This window comes from Anser cygnoides, chromosome Z, assembly GCF_040182565.1.
Source record: "Anser cygnoides isolate HZ-2024a breed goose chromosome Z, Taihu_goose_T2T_genome, whole genome shotgun sequence".
Lineage (NCBI taxonomy): Eukaryota > Metazoa > Chordata > Aves > Anseriformes > Anatidae > Anser > Anser cygnoides.
In genome coordinates, this window is record NC_089912.1 from 84,125,687 (window position 1) to 84,143,980 (window position 18,294).

Genomic DNA, 18,294 nt, shown 5'->3' on the forward strand with positions numbered 1-18,294 from the left:
AAAAGGGAGTAGAAGAGGCTCATAACTTGTAAAACAGGGCCAGTCAGTACTCTCTCTTTTGGCTGAGCGCTCTGTCTGGTCACCACAGTCTGTCTCACCTTTCATCTTCTTATTAAATATTTTCCTAATGATCTCTCTGTGTAATCTCATACCCCATCCATGTGCGTCTGTGCTACAAGGAATGAGTGCTAGCTACTGGTGAGACTTGTGTTGGTGAGTGAAATCTGGTGCCAGTACTAGCACCAAAACAGGGCAGTAGGTGCCCCTGACCCAGTGTCAGCTACTGGGGTGGGTGGGGGCCTGAGCATCAGCAGCTGCAGGGGGCACAGAGCCCTGAATCTAGGAGGTGTTCTGCAGACTTTGTACCTGGAGTGCCAGCTACTGGGGACACTGGGTGATAGACTGGGGGCTAACTACAGGAGTCAGACTGTGGGTGTAGGCGCTCCTGGTCTGCAGTGCCAGCTACTGGAGCGAATGCGGCAGGTTGTCTCTGCCTCCAGCCAGTGGGGTGGGAATGGTGTGTGTGTCCTGAAACCAGCTGCTGGGGGGACTGGTGTGAATGAGGGACTCAGCACTGCCAGCTGGAGAAGTAATGTGGGTCACAGATAGTGTGCCTGCTGCCAGCCTCTAGAAAAGAGGGCCCAAGGCTCTTAATCTTCCCCAGACTGGGTGTGTGTAGGGGTGTGCACATATAATTCACTGGCAAACTTCAGGCTGGACCAGCTGTAGAGCAGGGGAGCCTGAGGTCCTGGCTGGGGTATCAGGTGGGTGGACAGTTTGTGCTGGTACATCCAGGGGAATTTGCAAGTGTGGAGTGCCTGTGGGATGAGGGTGTGAGTGCTTTGTGTTTGCAGCAAGCACCAAGCTGGACGAGGCAATGAGTAACGGGGATGTGTGAAGCAAGTAAGGCAGCACGGGATTTGGGCAGGGGTACCAGGTGGACAGAGAGGGCCACACTAGTACCGAGAGGATCTGCACGTGCTTGTGAACCTAGAGCGTGTTGTGTGTGCACCTTCACCAGTGGGTTTCTATCTCTACCAGCCAAAAAGGAAAGTGGACTCAGCTGTGTGATTATGTTTTACGCGAGTCTTTAACATAGGTGCTGCTGAAGGCAGCACCTTGTCTGTGGCAGCCTGCGTGACAGGCTGTGTCACTGTTAGTGTTGTGTGCGTACGCATCTCTCTCTCTGGGATGCGTGCTCAGCTTCGCCACCGGCTGAACCTGCTAAAGGACAGCGGTAGCTGCACCCCTCAGCCTGATCAGAGACCCCGGGCACCTGGGAATACTGAGCTGGGCTTCAGTGGCCTGGTAAGGACTCCTGGGCTGGGGTTGCTGAAGGAGGAGGCTCTGTTCCTAAACCTTATAAATAAGCATTTGTTGTGACAACTGTGAAGAGCAGTCTCTGAAGTGATGACTGTTAATCAGCCTTACTACACCTCTCATTTTTCTTTAAACAAGTTGTTTCCAATTTAGTTTTATATTGGTTTTACATAGTGAAGTGTTGGCAGTGGGGGAGCTGCAGGGCTGGTTTAACAGAGAAAAGACCAGGGGCTGCCCCAGTACCAAACACAATTGGATCCAGGTGGCTTCAAAATGGACCCATGGCAAGACACTAGCGAGCCCATCAGCCAGGCTGGTGGCACCACTGGGAAAACATATTTAAGAAAGGGTGAAAACTTTTGCATCAAAGTGTGTGAGAGAGAAGTGAGAAAACAATGTCTGAGAAACAACTGATCCTGCAGACACCAAGGTCAGAGAAGGAGGGGAAGGAGATGTTCCAGGCATGGAGCAGATATTTTCCTGCAGTCCACGGACAGGATCATGCTGGAGCGGATATCCACACTGCAGACCATGGAGAACCCTACACCACAGCAGGTGTACACGGCCTGAAAGAAGTTGCAGGCTGTGGAGTGCCTACACTGGAGCAGGCCCCTCACAGGTACCAGGGGCTGTGGAAAACACTGATACTGGACCAGTCTTACTCTGAAGGAGTGTAGCCTGTGGACCCACACTGGAGCAGTTCTTGAAGGACTGCTACCTACGGCAACAACCCATGCTAGAGCTGGGGAAAGGTGTGAAGATGAAGGAGCAGCAGAGACAAACTGCTATGAATTGACCACAACCCCCATTCCCCACCCACCTCATGCCACTCAGTGCAGGAAGGAAGTGGAGGAGTTGGGAATGGTGTAAATTTCAGCCTGGGTAGGGAGAAAGTGGTTTAGTTTTTGTCTTTGTTTCTGACCATCCTACTTGAATTGGCAATCAATTAAATTAATTTTCCCCACATTGAGTCTGTTCTGTGTGTGACACTAATCGGTAAATGATTTCCCCACCTTTATCTCGACCAATCTTTATCTTTTCCCATCTTATTTTCTTCTCTGTCCTGCCAAGGACAGGGAATGAGAGGGCAGCTGGGTGGGTATCTGGTAGCCAGACAAGGTCAATCCACCACAAAATTAAATTCTGAGCAGGCACATTATGTGATCACAGAAATAATTAAGCATTAAAAGTGGCGAAAGCTTGCATGAATCAGAACTCTCATGTTGGTCATGTTCTGCCCCCTTCTAGCCTACACCTGTCAGATGTATGTCTAAATCTATTTTAATATTAACAAAATGTTAGCTAAGGTAAAAATTATGATGCAAGCTCACATGGAGAAATTCATTTCCTTAATCAACTTGATTCAGCTCATGGATCAAGTTCAGGCTATCGAATTCCATTAAATGCTTACCATTGTCTGGGTGATCTTTTCTGGGAATTTCCACATGTTCTGCAGACTCTGAAGATTTACTGCTTACTATTGCAAAAGAATCTTTGCCAGCATCAACCTCACTTTCATCATTACTCCACAATTCTCTGGTAAATTTATCATGGTCTGGATGTCTTTTAAAGTCATCGTAGTCCTTCTTCAATCTAGACCTTGAAAGTAACAAAACTAACTTTACCAAAGAATACCACTTTCTTTTAACATTCTTTTGTTTGTATTTGCTGCCACAGAAGAAGTTGGTGTAGAACTAATCACCTGTGCCCTTCAAAAATTTTCAGGGTAGCACTGCAAGTCTCTAAACCCCATAAATATGAAGTAACAGTAATATTTCTTTCCTCACCAAAAAAATGAATTGTATGCCATTAAGCCCTCTAACTATAAGCAAAAAGACTGAGTCAGTTATGACTATTAATGTTGAACTGCATTAATTTTCTGCTTCTTACTTCATTTTGCACTGTGACAAACGTATCTGTATGAACTTGAGTATTAGCTGTAACAAGTCTACTTCCTCCTCTGAAAACTCTGTCAACTAGAGAATTAAGTAAATTTTATTTTCTTGAATGCATCATGCTTCTGGCCCAGCTACGGGACCTTAATGTACCTTTCTCCTTCAAGAGGACTTCTTATTCTCTGGGCCATTAGAACAGCTGCCACTGTCATTTCCACAGGTTCACACTCCACTAAGAACGTGCATGTGATGGAATTGCACAGCTGCTTTACTCACTTGAACACTCTTCAGAAACACATCCATTTTATAGCACACTTATCTTGACACTCCTAAACTGCTGTGTATTTGCATTGTCCCTTCTTCTATGCAATTGTTTAGATGAGATCGAGGGATATTTTAGCATACAAATACAGTGAACTGCATGATTCACCTGGTGGTAACCAATACAATATTCAGGAGGATTAATTAGCAAAAGAATAAGGTGATAGCAATCAGCACCTTGTGTGGAACAGAATCTAGAATCCAGTCTGGACCTAAACTCAAGCCTTTGTCACAGTAAGAATAAAACCTTAATTTTACCCATTCTTATAGGTTAAAAACATAATTTTTTGAATCGAGTGCAGCAATGACTAGCTGTCCCCAAAGGGATGGGAAGGGAGGAGCTGAGCTGAGTATTGAAGATGGTAGGGCAGAAGACTCACAAGCCAGGACACCACCCTATTGCCCCTGAGTGGGGGTACAGGGCAGGCCTGGAGATGGTATCTGGTTTCAGCCATGAGCCCAAATCAACAGGCAAGTTCCTGGTGATGAGGCAGGTCTGAGGTCAAGCTGGGAAGTCAATTCACAGCTTCAGGTCAGGATCAGATCCAGTGATGGCCGCCAGGGTTAGACCCAGTCCAGTCATTGTTGGACCCAATGATGACGCAGGACTGAGCTCAGTCTGAGGGTCAGCCAAAATCTGCAAGACCCATAACCAGACAGGGGCAGTGCTGTAGCTGAGCTGGAAACTAACATTTGTATGGCAGAGGTTGAAGGCTGCGTAATGACCTGAAGTTGGGGTCCTGGGCCCATAGGCATGTGATGTAGATGGAGACCCGGGTGAGGTTCGTCAGGACCGGTAAGACCTATCTGTGTACTCTCAGCTTTGACACACTCACTGAGCGAAAACAACCTTGAAGACTGTGTGAAGATGTAGTGTGGTGATACTTCATCAACTCTTATCATTAGGATTTTGAGCTTTAAGTCTAGGTGTGGAAGAACTACAGAAGTACACTGGGGAACTACAGCAGGATACTAGGCAAGCATTACTGTATTAACATGTATTAACATTTCTGAATGGGAATTTCCTTCATTTCTTCAGCAGAAGTTATGGCGTGGTGCCAGTAAACAAATCCGATCAGCAGGTACAAGTGACTTTTCCTTTTAAACCTTGCTGCTATTCAAATACCATTCAACACTACACTCTACAATTTTGAAAGGAATAGAGTACCTCTCAGAAGGGGAAAAAAGCATTTCAGTCATAAAGAGTACTTCTATTAATTAAAGACAACAAAAAGGAAGGAAGGAAAACTCCAGACTCTTAATCCATATTGAGGCCTTGCAGTGCTGAAAAGAGCTCTGCCCAGCAATTGAAAACCTAGCAGGCCAACACTGTGATTCAATTAGCAGAAGTTAACTGGCTGACATGCCCTTTGGACACTACAACTGCAGCTAGAACTGTGATAGTGCTGCTGCTTACATTATCATAAGCAGTCTTCACTCAATTGCTTTTTCCCTTTCATGACACCTTTTTTTTACCACTGTCGTTGGTACTACACAGCTGTCTTGCAGCTGCATAATGAACTACAGTGAGACACTGATATAGAATCCCCCCATACATCTCTCTTTCCCTTACACCCAGTTTGTAAAGACTGTTTTTCAGCTTGAGCTTTCCCTGGTGTACTGTGAGTCTGTCCAAAAAGTTCTGTCACAGAAATGCCAAGGCTAGTATTGCTGCAGAAATTGTGGTTACAATACAGAGCTTACATATGACAAATACAAGTTCACCTCACAAACTATCCTCTACTTGAAATGCATGCTTCTACCAGCACACATATATGCCAGACCTCAGCTACCAGTATGAGTAAAATCACCACCAACACGAGTAAAACCCCTCATATTAGGCCTACCTCATACACAGTACTTCTGTGAAGACACTTTACACTATGAAGCCACTTCCATAAGTGCCAGAGTTAATACACAAAAACTAGTACTAAGCAGAAAACCACTCTACAGCAGAATTTACAGAAAGGATAATATACATAAAGGATAAACTAGAGAGCCACTATACTGGAAGCTGAAATTCCTTCTACCAGTATACCTGTCACTTTCCAAAATGAGTCTGAATTGCTACAGACAGGAAGAACAGTGACAAAAATGAATAGAAACCCAAACAGAAAAGAATAGAAATGAGTAGAACTTGTAGTTTGATCTATTGTTTAAAGTGAAGTGTTCAAAAATATCCTAAATTTCCTAATAAGGAAATAAGGTCTTTCATTCATGAATGATACCCATAAAGTGACCTACTAAGGAACCACCTCTTACTGTCGTTGGTGTATATGTTTTGTTTCTTTTTAATGTAATATATTTTATGCTTTTCAGAATTAATTCTGCACCATGTAACTGTGTAAGTTGCTTCCTTCACACTCAACATATAAGCAGCTATATCTAAAATTCAACACACACTTATATTTACCCTTTCAGTGTCTATGTGGCAAAACGGACATATATAGGGCAATACCTGTGTGTCTGTAGGTCAACACCTATACCTAAAACAGACAAGAATGGCACCAATCTTCAATACCAAATGACATAAAATCAGTATCAGATCTCTCCAGGGCTTAGAATATGGGTGCTAGACCTCAAAGAATCTTCACTGCTATTAACACCTTTACTTATCTGTCTCCACTATACTGACAAATATAATTGTAGATGCATTCTAAATTCACAGGGATACAACCATGTTTTAAGAATTGACTTGAATTGCTTTGTGGAGAATTCAAAAGCAACATGTTTTGGTAGCTTTAGACAGTATGTAGTCAGACATAAAGTGTCATAAGAAGTCCTGGTCCAGTTATGTAGATACAGGTTTTCAGAATCTGTTAGCAAAATAAACAGCAATACAAATCCTAGCCGGATTGTGGTACAACTATTGAGATAGGCATACTTAAGGATTCTAGACCATTTTAGAGAAGAAAAAAATTAGGAGTTAAACTTTACTTAGAGACACTTAGTCTGGAACATAAAATAATCCTTTCATCTAAAGCATTGACAATGCTTCCCTCCTATCCTCAAAGTATATTCACTTAGTTTATTTGAGAAGTGAACTAATATTAATTAGCTTTAAAAAGATTCATTTTGTTCTGTTTCACATCCCATGCACTATTGTTAAAAAAAGAGCAGCTAATTACCTGTTCCTTTGAAATGCTTTCATTAGCTTTGGTTCCCATGGTAACAGTTCATTAAGCAGTCGTATCAACGTACCATGCAATTCCTTTACTGCTTGCTTCCGGTGGTACCATCTTCCCTGCAAACATAAACACCATTTATTTATCATTGCATTAGACTTGAACCTTGTTTTCTTGTATTAATCCTAAAATAATCATGGTACATGTTAATACAATATAGAAAGAAAACAACTGAAAGAAAATACTAGTGAGTTTCACTTAGTCTATCTACCCTTAGCATATGTAAGACGAACGAGTATTTCCACATTTTTTATGCTACAGAGAGATAATATACTAGTTAAGAAAGTAATACTGTAAAGATGTTATTTTTTTATAGCCAAAACTTAAAATCGAAGCAGCATCTTACAAAACCACTAAGTTTTTAAATTAATTCATGCTGTTAACTAATATATGTAGTAGTCTATTTCATACCAAACGTGTATTTACATTTTTAGTAGGTAGAAACCAAATTCTTACAGGAGATCTTAGAATAATTTCATTTAAAGTAAATGATACTATTTATATTATTATTTGCAAAAACAATTTACTACAACTTTCAGGGAGAAAAATCACAGTTTTTGCATTATAATTTTGTATTTTATTCAAAGTTTTAGATAAAAGTATTTTTAATAGAAATGCATTGCAAATTGGTTGTTTATGAAACAACAGACTATGGACAGCAATTTCCTATCTCTACAGCTTTAAGCTTTTAACTCATGTAATTAAAACTTATTTTCTTATCCAAATTGAAATATGTCATCTTATGATCTTCCATAAAGAATTGTTTGTTAAGTCTGGAAAGGCTGAATGAGGATAAAAGATAATGGTAAAAAAACAATCAGAGTGTATATACACAGCACTATCTTTGTTTTTACTCATTTAAGTAGGCAAAACACGATACGGGAAAAAAACCTGCATAGTGGTCACAATATGGCAAAACATCTTTCTTAACAGTCTTAGATATATATATGTTCCTCTTAAGTATTTTTTCCAAGTAGCAGTTCTCTGGTTTATTACATAAGCAAATGAACAATGCATATTTTGACATTAAAATTTCAATCCTGGATATGGGGAGAGCAGACTTGAGGCTGCTCAGGAAACTAGTTACGAAGGTCCCCTGGGAAACTGCTTTTGAAGGCACTGGGGTCCAACAAGTTGGGGACCAACTGGGGTTGGTCACTTTTTAACAGCCATCTCTTAAGAGTACAGGAGCAGGCAATTCCAACGTACTGGAAGTCAAGCAAGCAGGGCAGAAAGCTGGCTCAGCTAAGAGGGATCTTTTTCTAGAGCTTGGGTGGAAAAGGAAAGTGTACGGATATTGGAAGCAAGATCAAGTGACACAGGAGGACTACAGAGACACAGAGATGCTGTTTCCTACTGTGGGGAGAAATTTGGCACACCTGAAGTTCAACTGGAGTTGAAGTTGGTCAGTAGTGCAGGGGACAACAAAAATGGCTTTTTTAAGGTATGTTAACAGCAAAAGGATGACCAGAGATAGTATCAGCCCATACCAGATGAGGTTGGTCACCTCACAAATAGGGATGTAGGCAAGGCAGAGAGACACTTAATGCCTTCATCTCTTCTTTAGCGCTGATGCTGAGCCCTAGGACCTCTGGAGCCCTGAGCTATAGGACCATGACTGCAGAACAGTAACATCCCAGCTAACTCTGAACTTCTGCAGGACGTGCTGCTCCGGCTGAATGCACCAAGTCTATGGGGCCCCATGGGATTCAACCTAGGGTACTCAAAGAGCTGGCTGATGTCATCACAAAATCTCTTTCAATCATTTGTCAATAGTCCTGGGAATCTGGAGAGGTCCCAGTTGAGTGGAAGCTGGCAAGTGTGGTCCCGGTTTTTAAGAAGGGTAAGAAAAAAGATTCAGGTAATTACAGGCTTGTCAGTCTCAGTTCAGTGCCAGGTAAAATTATGGAGAAGATTATTCTAGGAGTTACTGAAAACACCTGAAAGACAACGCAGTCATTTCTCATAGCCAACACAGGTTCAAGCGGGAAAATTCTGTTTAACTAACTTAATTTCCTTTTACAAGATCACCCACTTAGTTGACCAATCGAAGCAGTAGACGTGATCTTTTTGGATTTCAGCACAGCTTTTGATACTGTCTCTCACTGTATCCTTCTGGATAAACTGTCCAGCATACACCTAGACAATTACATAATGTGATGGATGAAAATTGGCTGACAGGTTGGGCTCAAATGGGTTACATCAGGCAGATGGACAGTCACTAGTGGGGTTCTGCAGGGCTCTGTTCTGGAGCCATTTTTTTTTGTTTGTTTGTTTGCTTTTATGAATGATCTGGACACAGGACTCAAATGCATACTAAGTAAGTTCCAGATGATAATAAACTAGGACCTGTTGAGAGGCCTTGCAGAGAGATTTTGACAAATTAGAGTTGGGCAATCACCAAATGTATGAAACTTAAGAGCAAGTGCCAAATTATGCACCTGTGCTGGGGCAATCCTTGATTATATACAGACTGGAGGTTGAGAGGCCAGCGAACAGCCCCAACACAAGGGATCTAGGGGTTTTGGTCAATGGTAAAATGAATGTGAGTCAGCTGGGGTGTATCAAGCACAGTACTTGTATCAAGCTAACTGGTCAAGGGAAGTGATTGTCCTGCTCTGCTCTGTGCTGGTGAAGCCTTACTTCAACCACAGTGTGCAGTTTTGGGTGTCACAATTTAAGATGGACATAAAACTACCGGAGTGTCCAGGAGTGTCCAAAGGAGGGCTACAAAGATGGTGAATGGTCCGGAGGGGAAGACATGTGAGGAGCAGCTGAGGTCCCTCGGTTTGCTCAGCCCAGAGCAGAGCAGGCCGAGGGGAGGCCTCATGGCGGCCTGCAGCTCCCTCACGAGGGGAGCGGAGGGGCAGGCGCTGAGCTCTGCTCTCTGGGGACAGCGACAGGACCCGAGGGAACGGCATGGGGCTGGGACAGGGGAGGGTCAGGCTGGGGGTTAGGGAAAGGTTCTGCACCCAGAGGTTGGTCGGGCACTGGGATGGGCTCCCCAGGGCAGTGGGCACAGCACCGAGCCTGCTGGAGGTCAAGAAGCATATGGACAATGATCTCAGATGTATGGTTTAACTTTTAGGTAGTCCATTTTAGACTTAATGATCTTTGTGGTTGCCTTACAACGCAGAACATTCTGTGATTTAGTGATATATGAACAGCTACAAAAAGATGTGGTATGCCATAGTACTTTTGCCATTCTAACTAATTCAGTGCATTTTACATAAATGAGGATTAATTACATCTGTTGACTTGTCAGAGATGTTACGAAACTAAAGAGACTACAGTTCTGCAAGAAAAAGAAGCAAGACTTGGGAACCTATGTATTTGATACATATCTTCAGCTTTTGATAGAGTTCATATACTTAACAGCTTCCTGTGGTCCAGCACACAAAGAAACCTACGGCAGGAAAGGCTGGATGAAGCTCAACTCGTCTGCTGTCCAGCAGTCTGTAATAATGACTTTTCTATGGACTGTGGAATAATTCCTTTCTACAAATTTCAGCTGGTCTCTCCAATGTGCAGCAGGGCCAATCATGCTGAATGCTTGTTTCAAGACCAGATATCTTATTTATAAGTAATCATTTATACGTTACACAGCAAAATGAGCAGCTACTCCTTCAAATTCTTCAATTAAAATTAAAAAAATCAGAAGGTTTTAACTAGGAAATTATGCCACATTACCATATAACAGTGCTGAGCCCACAGACAAGCCAGGAAACTGCTCTAATTTTCCCCACTTGTGACCAGTCATATTTGCACATGTAACACATTGCAGCATAAAACCTGCCACTGAGCACTGCAACAGGAAATAGCCTTTGTGTATACTGCAGACTACCAAAGGCAATCATTATCACCTCTTAATATTAGCAGTCAACAGAATTCATTGCTTATTTATGAGAATTATGTGCACAGATTTATCTTTCTTGTAAAGTATATAAAACATTTTACAGAGTTTTAAGTGATTGATTATATACTACATAGTATCAGTGGATTATGTCAAAACAAAAAATAAATTATATCATTACTGTCAGAATATAGAAATGCTGTACATGATCTGATATAGCAAAGAATGGGATGTGTGAAAAAAAAGTATTAAAATGACTACAGAGTAAAAACAACAAGACATTGTGAATTTCTAAGAAACTCATTTATTGTTAAATAAGATTTGGTTTACACTGAAAAAAAGCTGTATTTATGAGCCAGATAAATACTAGCTGAATCACTGAGTAAACTTTGAAGTGATACCTGTATCATGCATTGAATAGCCGGACACAAGTAGAAGGCTTAATCAAGAATAGACCTCAGAACTTTACCGCCTTCATTATCACTTCAAGGAAAGCTTTTTTTTTTCTTTTTTTCTTTTTTTTTTAACAGGTCACATTTCTCCTTGCTTAAAAAAAAGGAAAAAAAATACACACAATTCTAGTGATAGTTTTCTAATGAAAATTATTCTCCTCTACTTACCATCTCTAGAAAACCCAATTTGATTTCCAACCATTTTTACGCAATTATGTAATTACATAATTACAAATTTGTAAATTATTTTCCTGTATTTCAACTACTCACTTTTTTACTGGGGTTTAGTAGTTGGCAGTAAATCTAGTAGTGACAACACACACAAATTAGAATATCTTTTCCTCAGAAAGAATATTCTTCCCTCAGAAACAGCCAAAGTACAGAACATATAGGGGCCAAAAAGTTTGAAAAAAAGTTCCTTATTTTTTCAATGTTTGTAGTTCTGTTCGATCAGCTATTGTTCCTTAAATTTTAAAATATAAAAAGGGAAATAAAAAATGTCTATGAGCTTGAGACACATCACTACAAAATTTAGCATTACATTTTTTACGCAATTTAATTCTCCAATATAGTGTCCTGGTTTCAGCTGGGATAGAGTACATTTTCTTCATAGAAGCTGGTAAGGTGCTGTGTTTTGGATATATGATGAAAATAGTGGTGATAAAGCACTGATGTTTTAGATGTTGCAGGGCAGTGCTTACTGGAAAAAGGACTTTTCAGCTTCTCATGATGCCCTGCCAGCAAAGAGGTTGAGGCGACACAAAGAGCTGGGAAGGGACACAGCCAGGACAGGTGCCCAAACAGCAAAAGGAATATTCCATACCATATGACATCGTGATCAGCAATAAAACTGGGGTAGTGGCCTGAGGGCAGGGCGCTACCATTGCTCAGGGACTGGCTGAGCATCAGTTAGCTGGTGGTGAGCAGTTGTGTTGTATATCACTTATTTTGTGTATTCTTTTCTTTTTTTTCCTCTCCTCTTTCTTTCCTATTAAACTGCCCTTAACTCACGAGTTTTGTTTTTGTTTTTTTTTTCCCATGCTTCTCTCCCTCTGGTGTGCATGAGTGAGTGAATGGTTGTGTGGTGCTTAGCTGCCTGCTGGGTTAAACTACAACACAGTCTTGTGATCTTCCAAGAAAAAAGCAAATCAATGATTGATGAAGCTATGACTTAGCTCCCTACTTCAGCAATATGTAGCAGCTTACTTTCTATACAACATAAACTTCCCTTTACAAATATTTATGTGTAATTCAGGAAAATGGCCACAAATTGAAGTTTAGGAGGTTTAAGATGGACTTTAGAAAATGTATTTTTATCAGAAACCAATGGCATTAGAACAGGTTGTCCAGAAAAGCTGTTGAGTCGCCATTCCTTCATGTTTTCAGAATTCAACTCAGCAGGCCTCGCTTGACTTACTGCAGCAATAGCAGTACTGCTGCTTCAAGGTCCATGAAATTTGAAGGTATCTCTTCAAATGTCGGACTAGAGGATTTCTTAAGGTGAAAGATAAAGCCTCTGAATATGAACTGATGTGCTAACGGGATCAACAGATGAACAGAATGCAGCATTGTGTTGCTTTCATGGTTCTGCTTGACTTTCTTGGAGTCGGACTTGATGATCACTGTGGGTCCCATCCAACTCAGGATATTCTACGATTCTATGATCTCAGGGGTAAAAAAGTTGCCTATCAGCACAGAATAGCCATGACCTTTCTACTCAGAGTAATCAAAATACAGTTGCCCGTGAAAATCCATGGTGAGAGGTTTAGTCGAACAGCAGGGTTTACACAACTGAGTAGCTATTACAGCTCCATAGTTCAGTCCTCTCATCAATGAGGGGTACGTAGGGATGGAGATCTGGATGTACTACCTTCCGGTGTATACGAACTTCAACAGCATTTTATTAGTACACATGGAATAAAAATACACAACTACCTCAACCCAAGACAGTCTTTATTGGAAAAAAGGTCTTTCATTATCAGTGAAAGGCTTGCTCTTAACACATATACAAAGGAGTTGTTCCCCTTCAATTTACTTGAGCTAATTGTATGTTCGATACGATTTTACTGCCTACACTCCAAACTGATTATTTATGCAGAAATATCCAGTAACTAACTTGGATGTGTGCAGAATTACATTCTTACATTGCTGGTAATTCACATTCCCAATAGCACTGCTTCTATACTGCTATTTGACTATCTGACTGCTAGTTATGGTCTTGTTTCAGGCAGTGATGAACAAAACACTATTTTTTTATGCAAACACAACGTATGGTATTAACAACAAAGCAAATGAGATAAAAAGGCCTAGACTGAGGCTGAGTACAAAATGTTACCTGAAGCTGTGTTAAGCTACAACTAAATTTTAAAAATGCAAACACAACAAAAAAAAAATCAGAAATGTGTTGAATGTTTCTACGTAAGCAAAGAGAGACATTCAACACATTCTCGGCTGAAAACTTACCTTTTAAAATTAGGTTTCTGACATCCAGAGCAGCCAGGGAATGCTGACTCCACTCTCCGTGATGTCCCAACATACACTATTCTGGCATATTCATCATGGAACCCCAAAGCAGACTGGAGCCAGGATATTGGTATATGGGGTAAGGACTGAACTTCGTAAGGGAGTTTTTGTTTCGTTTTTTAAATAAACACACACACACACAACCACAATATTATGCAGTTTTATAAGGTTTTCTTTAGTCTTTACTTTATATCCTGGGGATATAAAATAAAGAAATTAGAAATCTTATAAAACCATGCAATATTGTTGAAAAGGGGTGGTGGTGGAGGGAGAAAACTTACCTTACCCTTAATAGGCCTGCTCCATTCTGCAGCGGGGTTCTGTGGTATGTGTGACATCACCAGTCTACCGTTTTCTAGTGATGTCACACGGAGAGGGAGTTGATGATCTGCAGCTGCTTTGGACATCAGATACCTAAAGAAAAGAGATTAATAACTTTTTCAATTCAGAGATGGATTGATATTGAATGCTGTTATTAACCAACTTATGGGCCGACTACTAGAATTTCAGACACTTGAGTGGAAGCTTTGACTAAATAAGAATGAATAGTGAGATCACTCATACTATACAAACTCATCTATAATTGAATGTGCTTTCATTTTGAAAAAGCTTGGAGTTACTTTCTATGGTTGAAGTTCCTGCAAGCCAATAATTTGTATTTACCCTAAGCAATGTCATTCTTAATTTTTTATCTATCATCTGCTAACCTCTGATTTTATTAGAAAACTGGGATGGAGTCAGGAAGAATGACTGCTAGTAAATCATAAAGCAAATTCACTCATGACATCTCTTTATCAATTATCTTTTTGAGCATTTACATGTAACTAATTAAAAGACTGGTGAACACCTTATGTCAGCCCTCAAACTTTTGTGGCTTTTTTTTGGGTAAGATTTCAACTTGCACTTCCATGACATGAATCCAATCAAACCAAGCTATATCCTGAAATGGTACCCCAAGCTCTTATTAAACATTGCAAACAAATGGACTGGCAAAAACAAACAAAACCACCACCCCACCACAAAAAACAACCAAAACAAAACAAAAAAAAAGCCCACAACAACCCAAGAGCACAAAAATAAGTTTCTTGCTACAGGATGTGTCTTTATCTCATGATTTAGCTCATTACTATTAAATGACTCTTCAGACATTCAGCCATGTCCTAATTTTCCTTGGGCAAAATTACTACATGATTATCATTGCATCGATTATTTCCCACATTTAAAGCTATAAAACACAAAAATGCGTGATAAAGTTTATTATCAGCATGTTCATAGAATCATAGACTGGCTTGGGTTGGAAGGGACCTTAAAGATCACCCAGTTCCAACCCACCTGCCATTGGCAGAGACGCCACCCACTAGATCAAATTGGCCAAGGCTCCATCTAGCCTGGCCTTAAACACCTCCAAGGGATGGGGCATCCACAACCTCTCTGGGCAACCTGTTTCAGTGCCTCACCACCCTTATAGTGAAGAATTTCCTCCTAATGTCTGATCTAAATCTATCCTCTTTTAGTTTAAGACCATTCCCCCTTGTCCAATCATTATCTACCTGAGTAAGGAGTCCTCCTCCATCTTTTTTATAAGACCCCTTTAAGTATTTATCTTACTATCTTTGCCAGACTAACTCAGAAGACAAATTATATACCACTGAACTGTCACATTTTGCTGTTAATTATAAGAACTTCAAGATATTAATTAACTTATACTTCTGTAACTCATGAAGAAATGGGATGTATGCAGTATCTTAAACTGTTTAAAAAAGCTGTTGTTCTTTTTAATTAATTATCTCATCAGACTTTCATATAGCTGAATTTTTCATCTTTCTTAACTCTGGAGATATATATATATACATATATATATTTCACTATTCTTCAACTTAACACCTTAAAATCAACTGTTTTATTTCAACTCTGTGTGCTGACAGGAATGCCTTGCATGCTTTTTCAAAATAACATACTAACTGACCAAAATCCAAAGCACTGTGAAATGTCCCGAATACACAGCAGTAACTCTTTGATGAAAACGTTCCATATTAAATGTATGAGTATCTATTCATATCTTTGATGCAGAACTCACACCTTCACATCTAGAATTTTAAAACATATATGATAGAAGTGGCTTAGGTGAAACATCTTAGCAAACATTTATTGGAGGACTAGACTAGAAACTAGGAAAGGCATGAAAAATCAAGGGATGTTAAGAGAAAACAGCTGTGAAAAAATACACCTGATATAGGAAGCAAAAGAAGTACTGGAGAAGCTATGAAAAACTCAAGACTGAGACAAAAATATGAAAAGCTAATGAAATAACCACAAGACAGAAATTGCAGAGAAGTAATTGTTGCAGGAAATCTTTCAAAATTTGAAGCCTATAAATGGCTATATTCCTTCATGGCAAGCAATTAATTAGCTGCTTGGATTTCCAAAAGCTCCATGTGCTCATTCTTGCCTCAGGAGTATAAGAAATAGCATAAACATAAATGTGAATTTCAAAACCTTATTTCAGACTCCAAATTCTATGTTTTGGAATCATAGCAGTATTTTTAAAGATGCAGACAAGCCAGAAAGAAGCAATAACAGACTATTTGAAAATGAGTAAAGCACAAATCAAGTTTTTAGGACAAAGAATGGAAAAAGAGTATGTTAGATATTTTGCAGAAGAAGATGCATAGTGATACAGAACCTGGGATGAAATTAAAATATTATGTTTCAGCTGCAAGACTAGATCTATTAAAATTATGTTATTCCATTAAAGATTTAGGATAAGGATCTCCTCATCTGAAGTTTAAATCAAAAGCATACACAGATTTCTCAGACTGTAGAATTATCTGTTTGCATGTATATTAATACTATGCAAATATGTATAACAGAGAACTCCTTACATCCCAAATTGTCAAGCACAGTGCATATTTCACTGAGGAGGGAATAGAAGAATTGGGAGAAGGAAGTCCACCTCATGCTAACAAGTGAAGAAAATTTAACCCGGTACCAACAAATTTTCCACAGAACCCAAATGAGAAGACACTGTATTTTTTTCCAGTTTACAATTTGTAAAGCTGGTGTCTGAATCACTGAAATATTAGTAAAAGCTGTAATCTATTTTTGGTGGTTGCATATGTTTCTGCCAAGCATTCTTGGGAATACTTGTTCAGTCTTGTTCAAACACAGTTCCCCTACCAAACATTTTCAAACAGATGGCAATATTGCCCATTTCTTTACTATAAACAGAGGAAGTATTTTAGAAACATATTTAGTGAATTAGCCATTTTGCATTATTTCTTTTTTTTTTTTTTAATTAATGTGTGGCAGTGAAAAAAAGTCAGTCTCTTCTCTTACTTTGGATACTTCCATTTCCTATGAACAAATTTAACAACAACAAAAAGACACTGTTCCATCATACTGCCCTGGAAGATATATCCACCCCTAAAAATAGACCAAGATGTTCACCTGGGTTGGGAAACACAGCTACCTAATTTAAACTTTCAGGAACAACATTAGAAAACAGCAAAATCCAAAACCTTTATGAAGGAGTTTTTTATCTTTCTTATTATCACGTCAAGAACATTAAAGTGTTACACACCTTTGCAAAACAGCTAAATTTTCAATCTTTTTCCTACAAACCCTAGTTAGTTGTAAACTTGGCTAGTGTCCTTTGAATAGCTAGCTAACTCTCCTTCCCCTCACCTTTGTCTGACTTTTCCTGTAGGGAGAGTCTGGCTTCCTACTCTGGAACATATTGCCCTTTATCATTTTAACCTTGTGTACTTAACTTCAGGAATCCTGGGCTCCAGTCTCTCTTCTCCCTCCGCAGACATCTATGCAGTTACCAATCAGACTTGCATGCAATGATTCAAATCCAATGGCACTAACAACCAAGTATTGCATTTCAATAAACAAAGAATCTTTGAATGTTTATGCTCTCTTCGGATGACCTAAGCTCTAACATAGACATAGGACAGTGTCTAGAGTTAACTAATCATGTCGCAACCCAGTTCACTTTACAACAAATATGCTCACTATAAAGTCAGGTTAAGAAATAACATCTGCAGAAAAGCCCCAAATTTACTATCTGATACAAGCATCTACAATCCTGTCACAGCTTCATACTACACAACGGTGAGAAGAGATTAAAAAATACTCAAGTTCTGCTGTACTATACAACAGTTAAATACATACAACTGACTTAAAGAATAGCTCAATTAACAGTTTCATGCAAAAATGACTTCAGATGACTAAAGAAGGCGATGATCTGGATGGCAGTAAAGAAATTTCTATTCACTCTGCAACTCTCCCTCATTTTACCTGACACAGCAGAAAACAAAAAAAAATTTGATTAAAAATTTCAGACTGTTAGTTGTTATCTTGCATACTGATCAGGATAAAAGGTGCTACTTTGCATTTCTTAATCAATTTACTAGTTAGAGCAAATGTCTAAAAGCTCCCATTCAAATGAACTGTCATGCTTATATATACAAATTCTCAGCAAACATGAAATAAAAATGGAGTAAAATGTCAAGAGAATGATTTTTAGCCAACACTCTATTTCAGATTCACAGTTGTCTACTGACTAGTGATGACTTTCCCTGCATCTTACCTATGATAGTATTAGCAACAAAACAGACAATTTTTATTAAAATCTAATTTTTCTTGTTGTAAATTTTCTTTTCATATTCATTCCATTTTTACTCTACTTTTTATTCATATTGCTTTAAAATGAAAGGACATCACTTTTCAAATGTGATACA

General features: G+C 39.5%; 1 protein-coding gene across 3 annotated transcripts in view; it reads right to left on the reverse strand.

The window, feature by feature from the left end:
* BRD10 (bromodomain containing 10) overlaps window positions 1-18,294 on the reverse strand; it is a 59,629-nt gene that overhangs the window by 4,880 nt on the left and 36,455 nt on the right. For all 3 annotated transcript variants that reach the window (XM_048050726.2, XM_013197366.3, XM_048050727.2), the window contains 2 exons: window positions 6,665-6,780; window positions 2,732-2,919 (listed from right to left, as the gene is read on the reverse strand). In XM_048050726.2, the coding sequence (XP_047906683.1) occupies window positions 2,732-2,919; window positions 6,665-6,780 (304 nt within the window). The remainder of the gene's footprint in view (window positions 1-2,731; window positions 2,920-6,664; window positions 6,781-18,294) is intronic.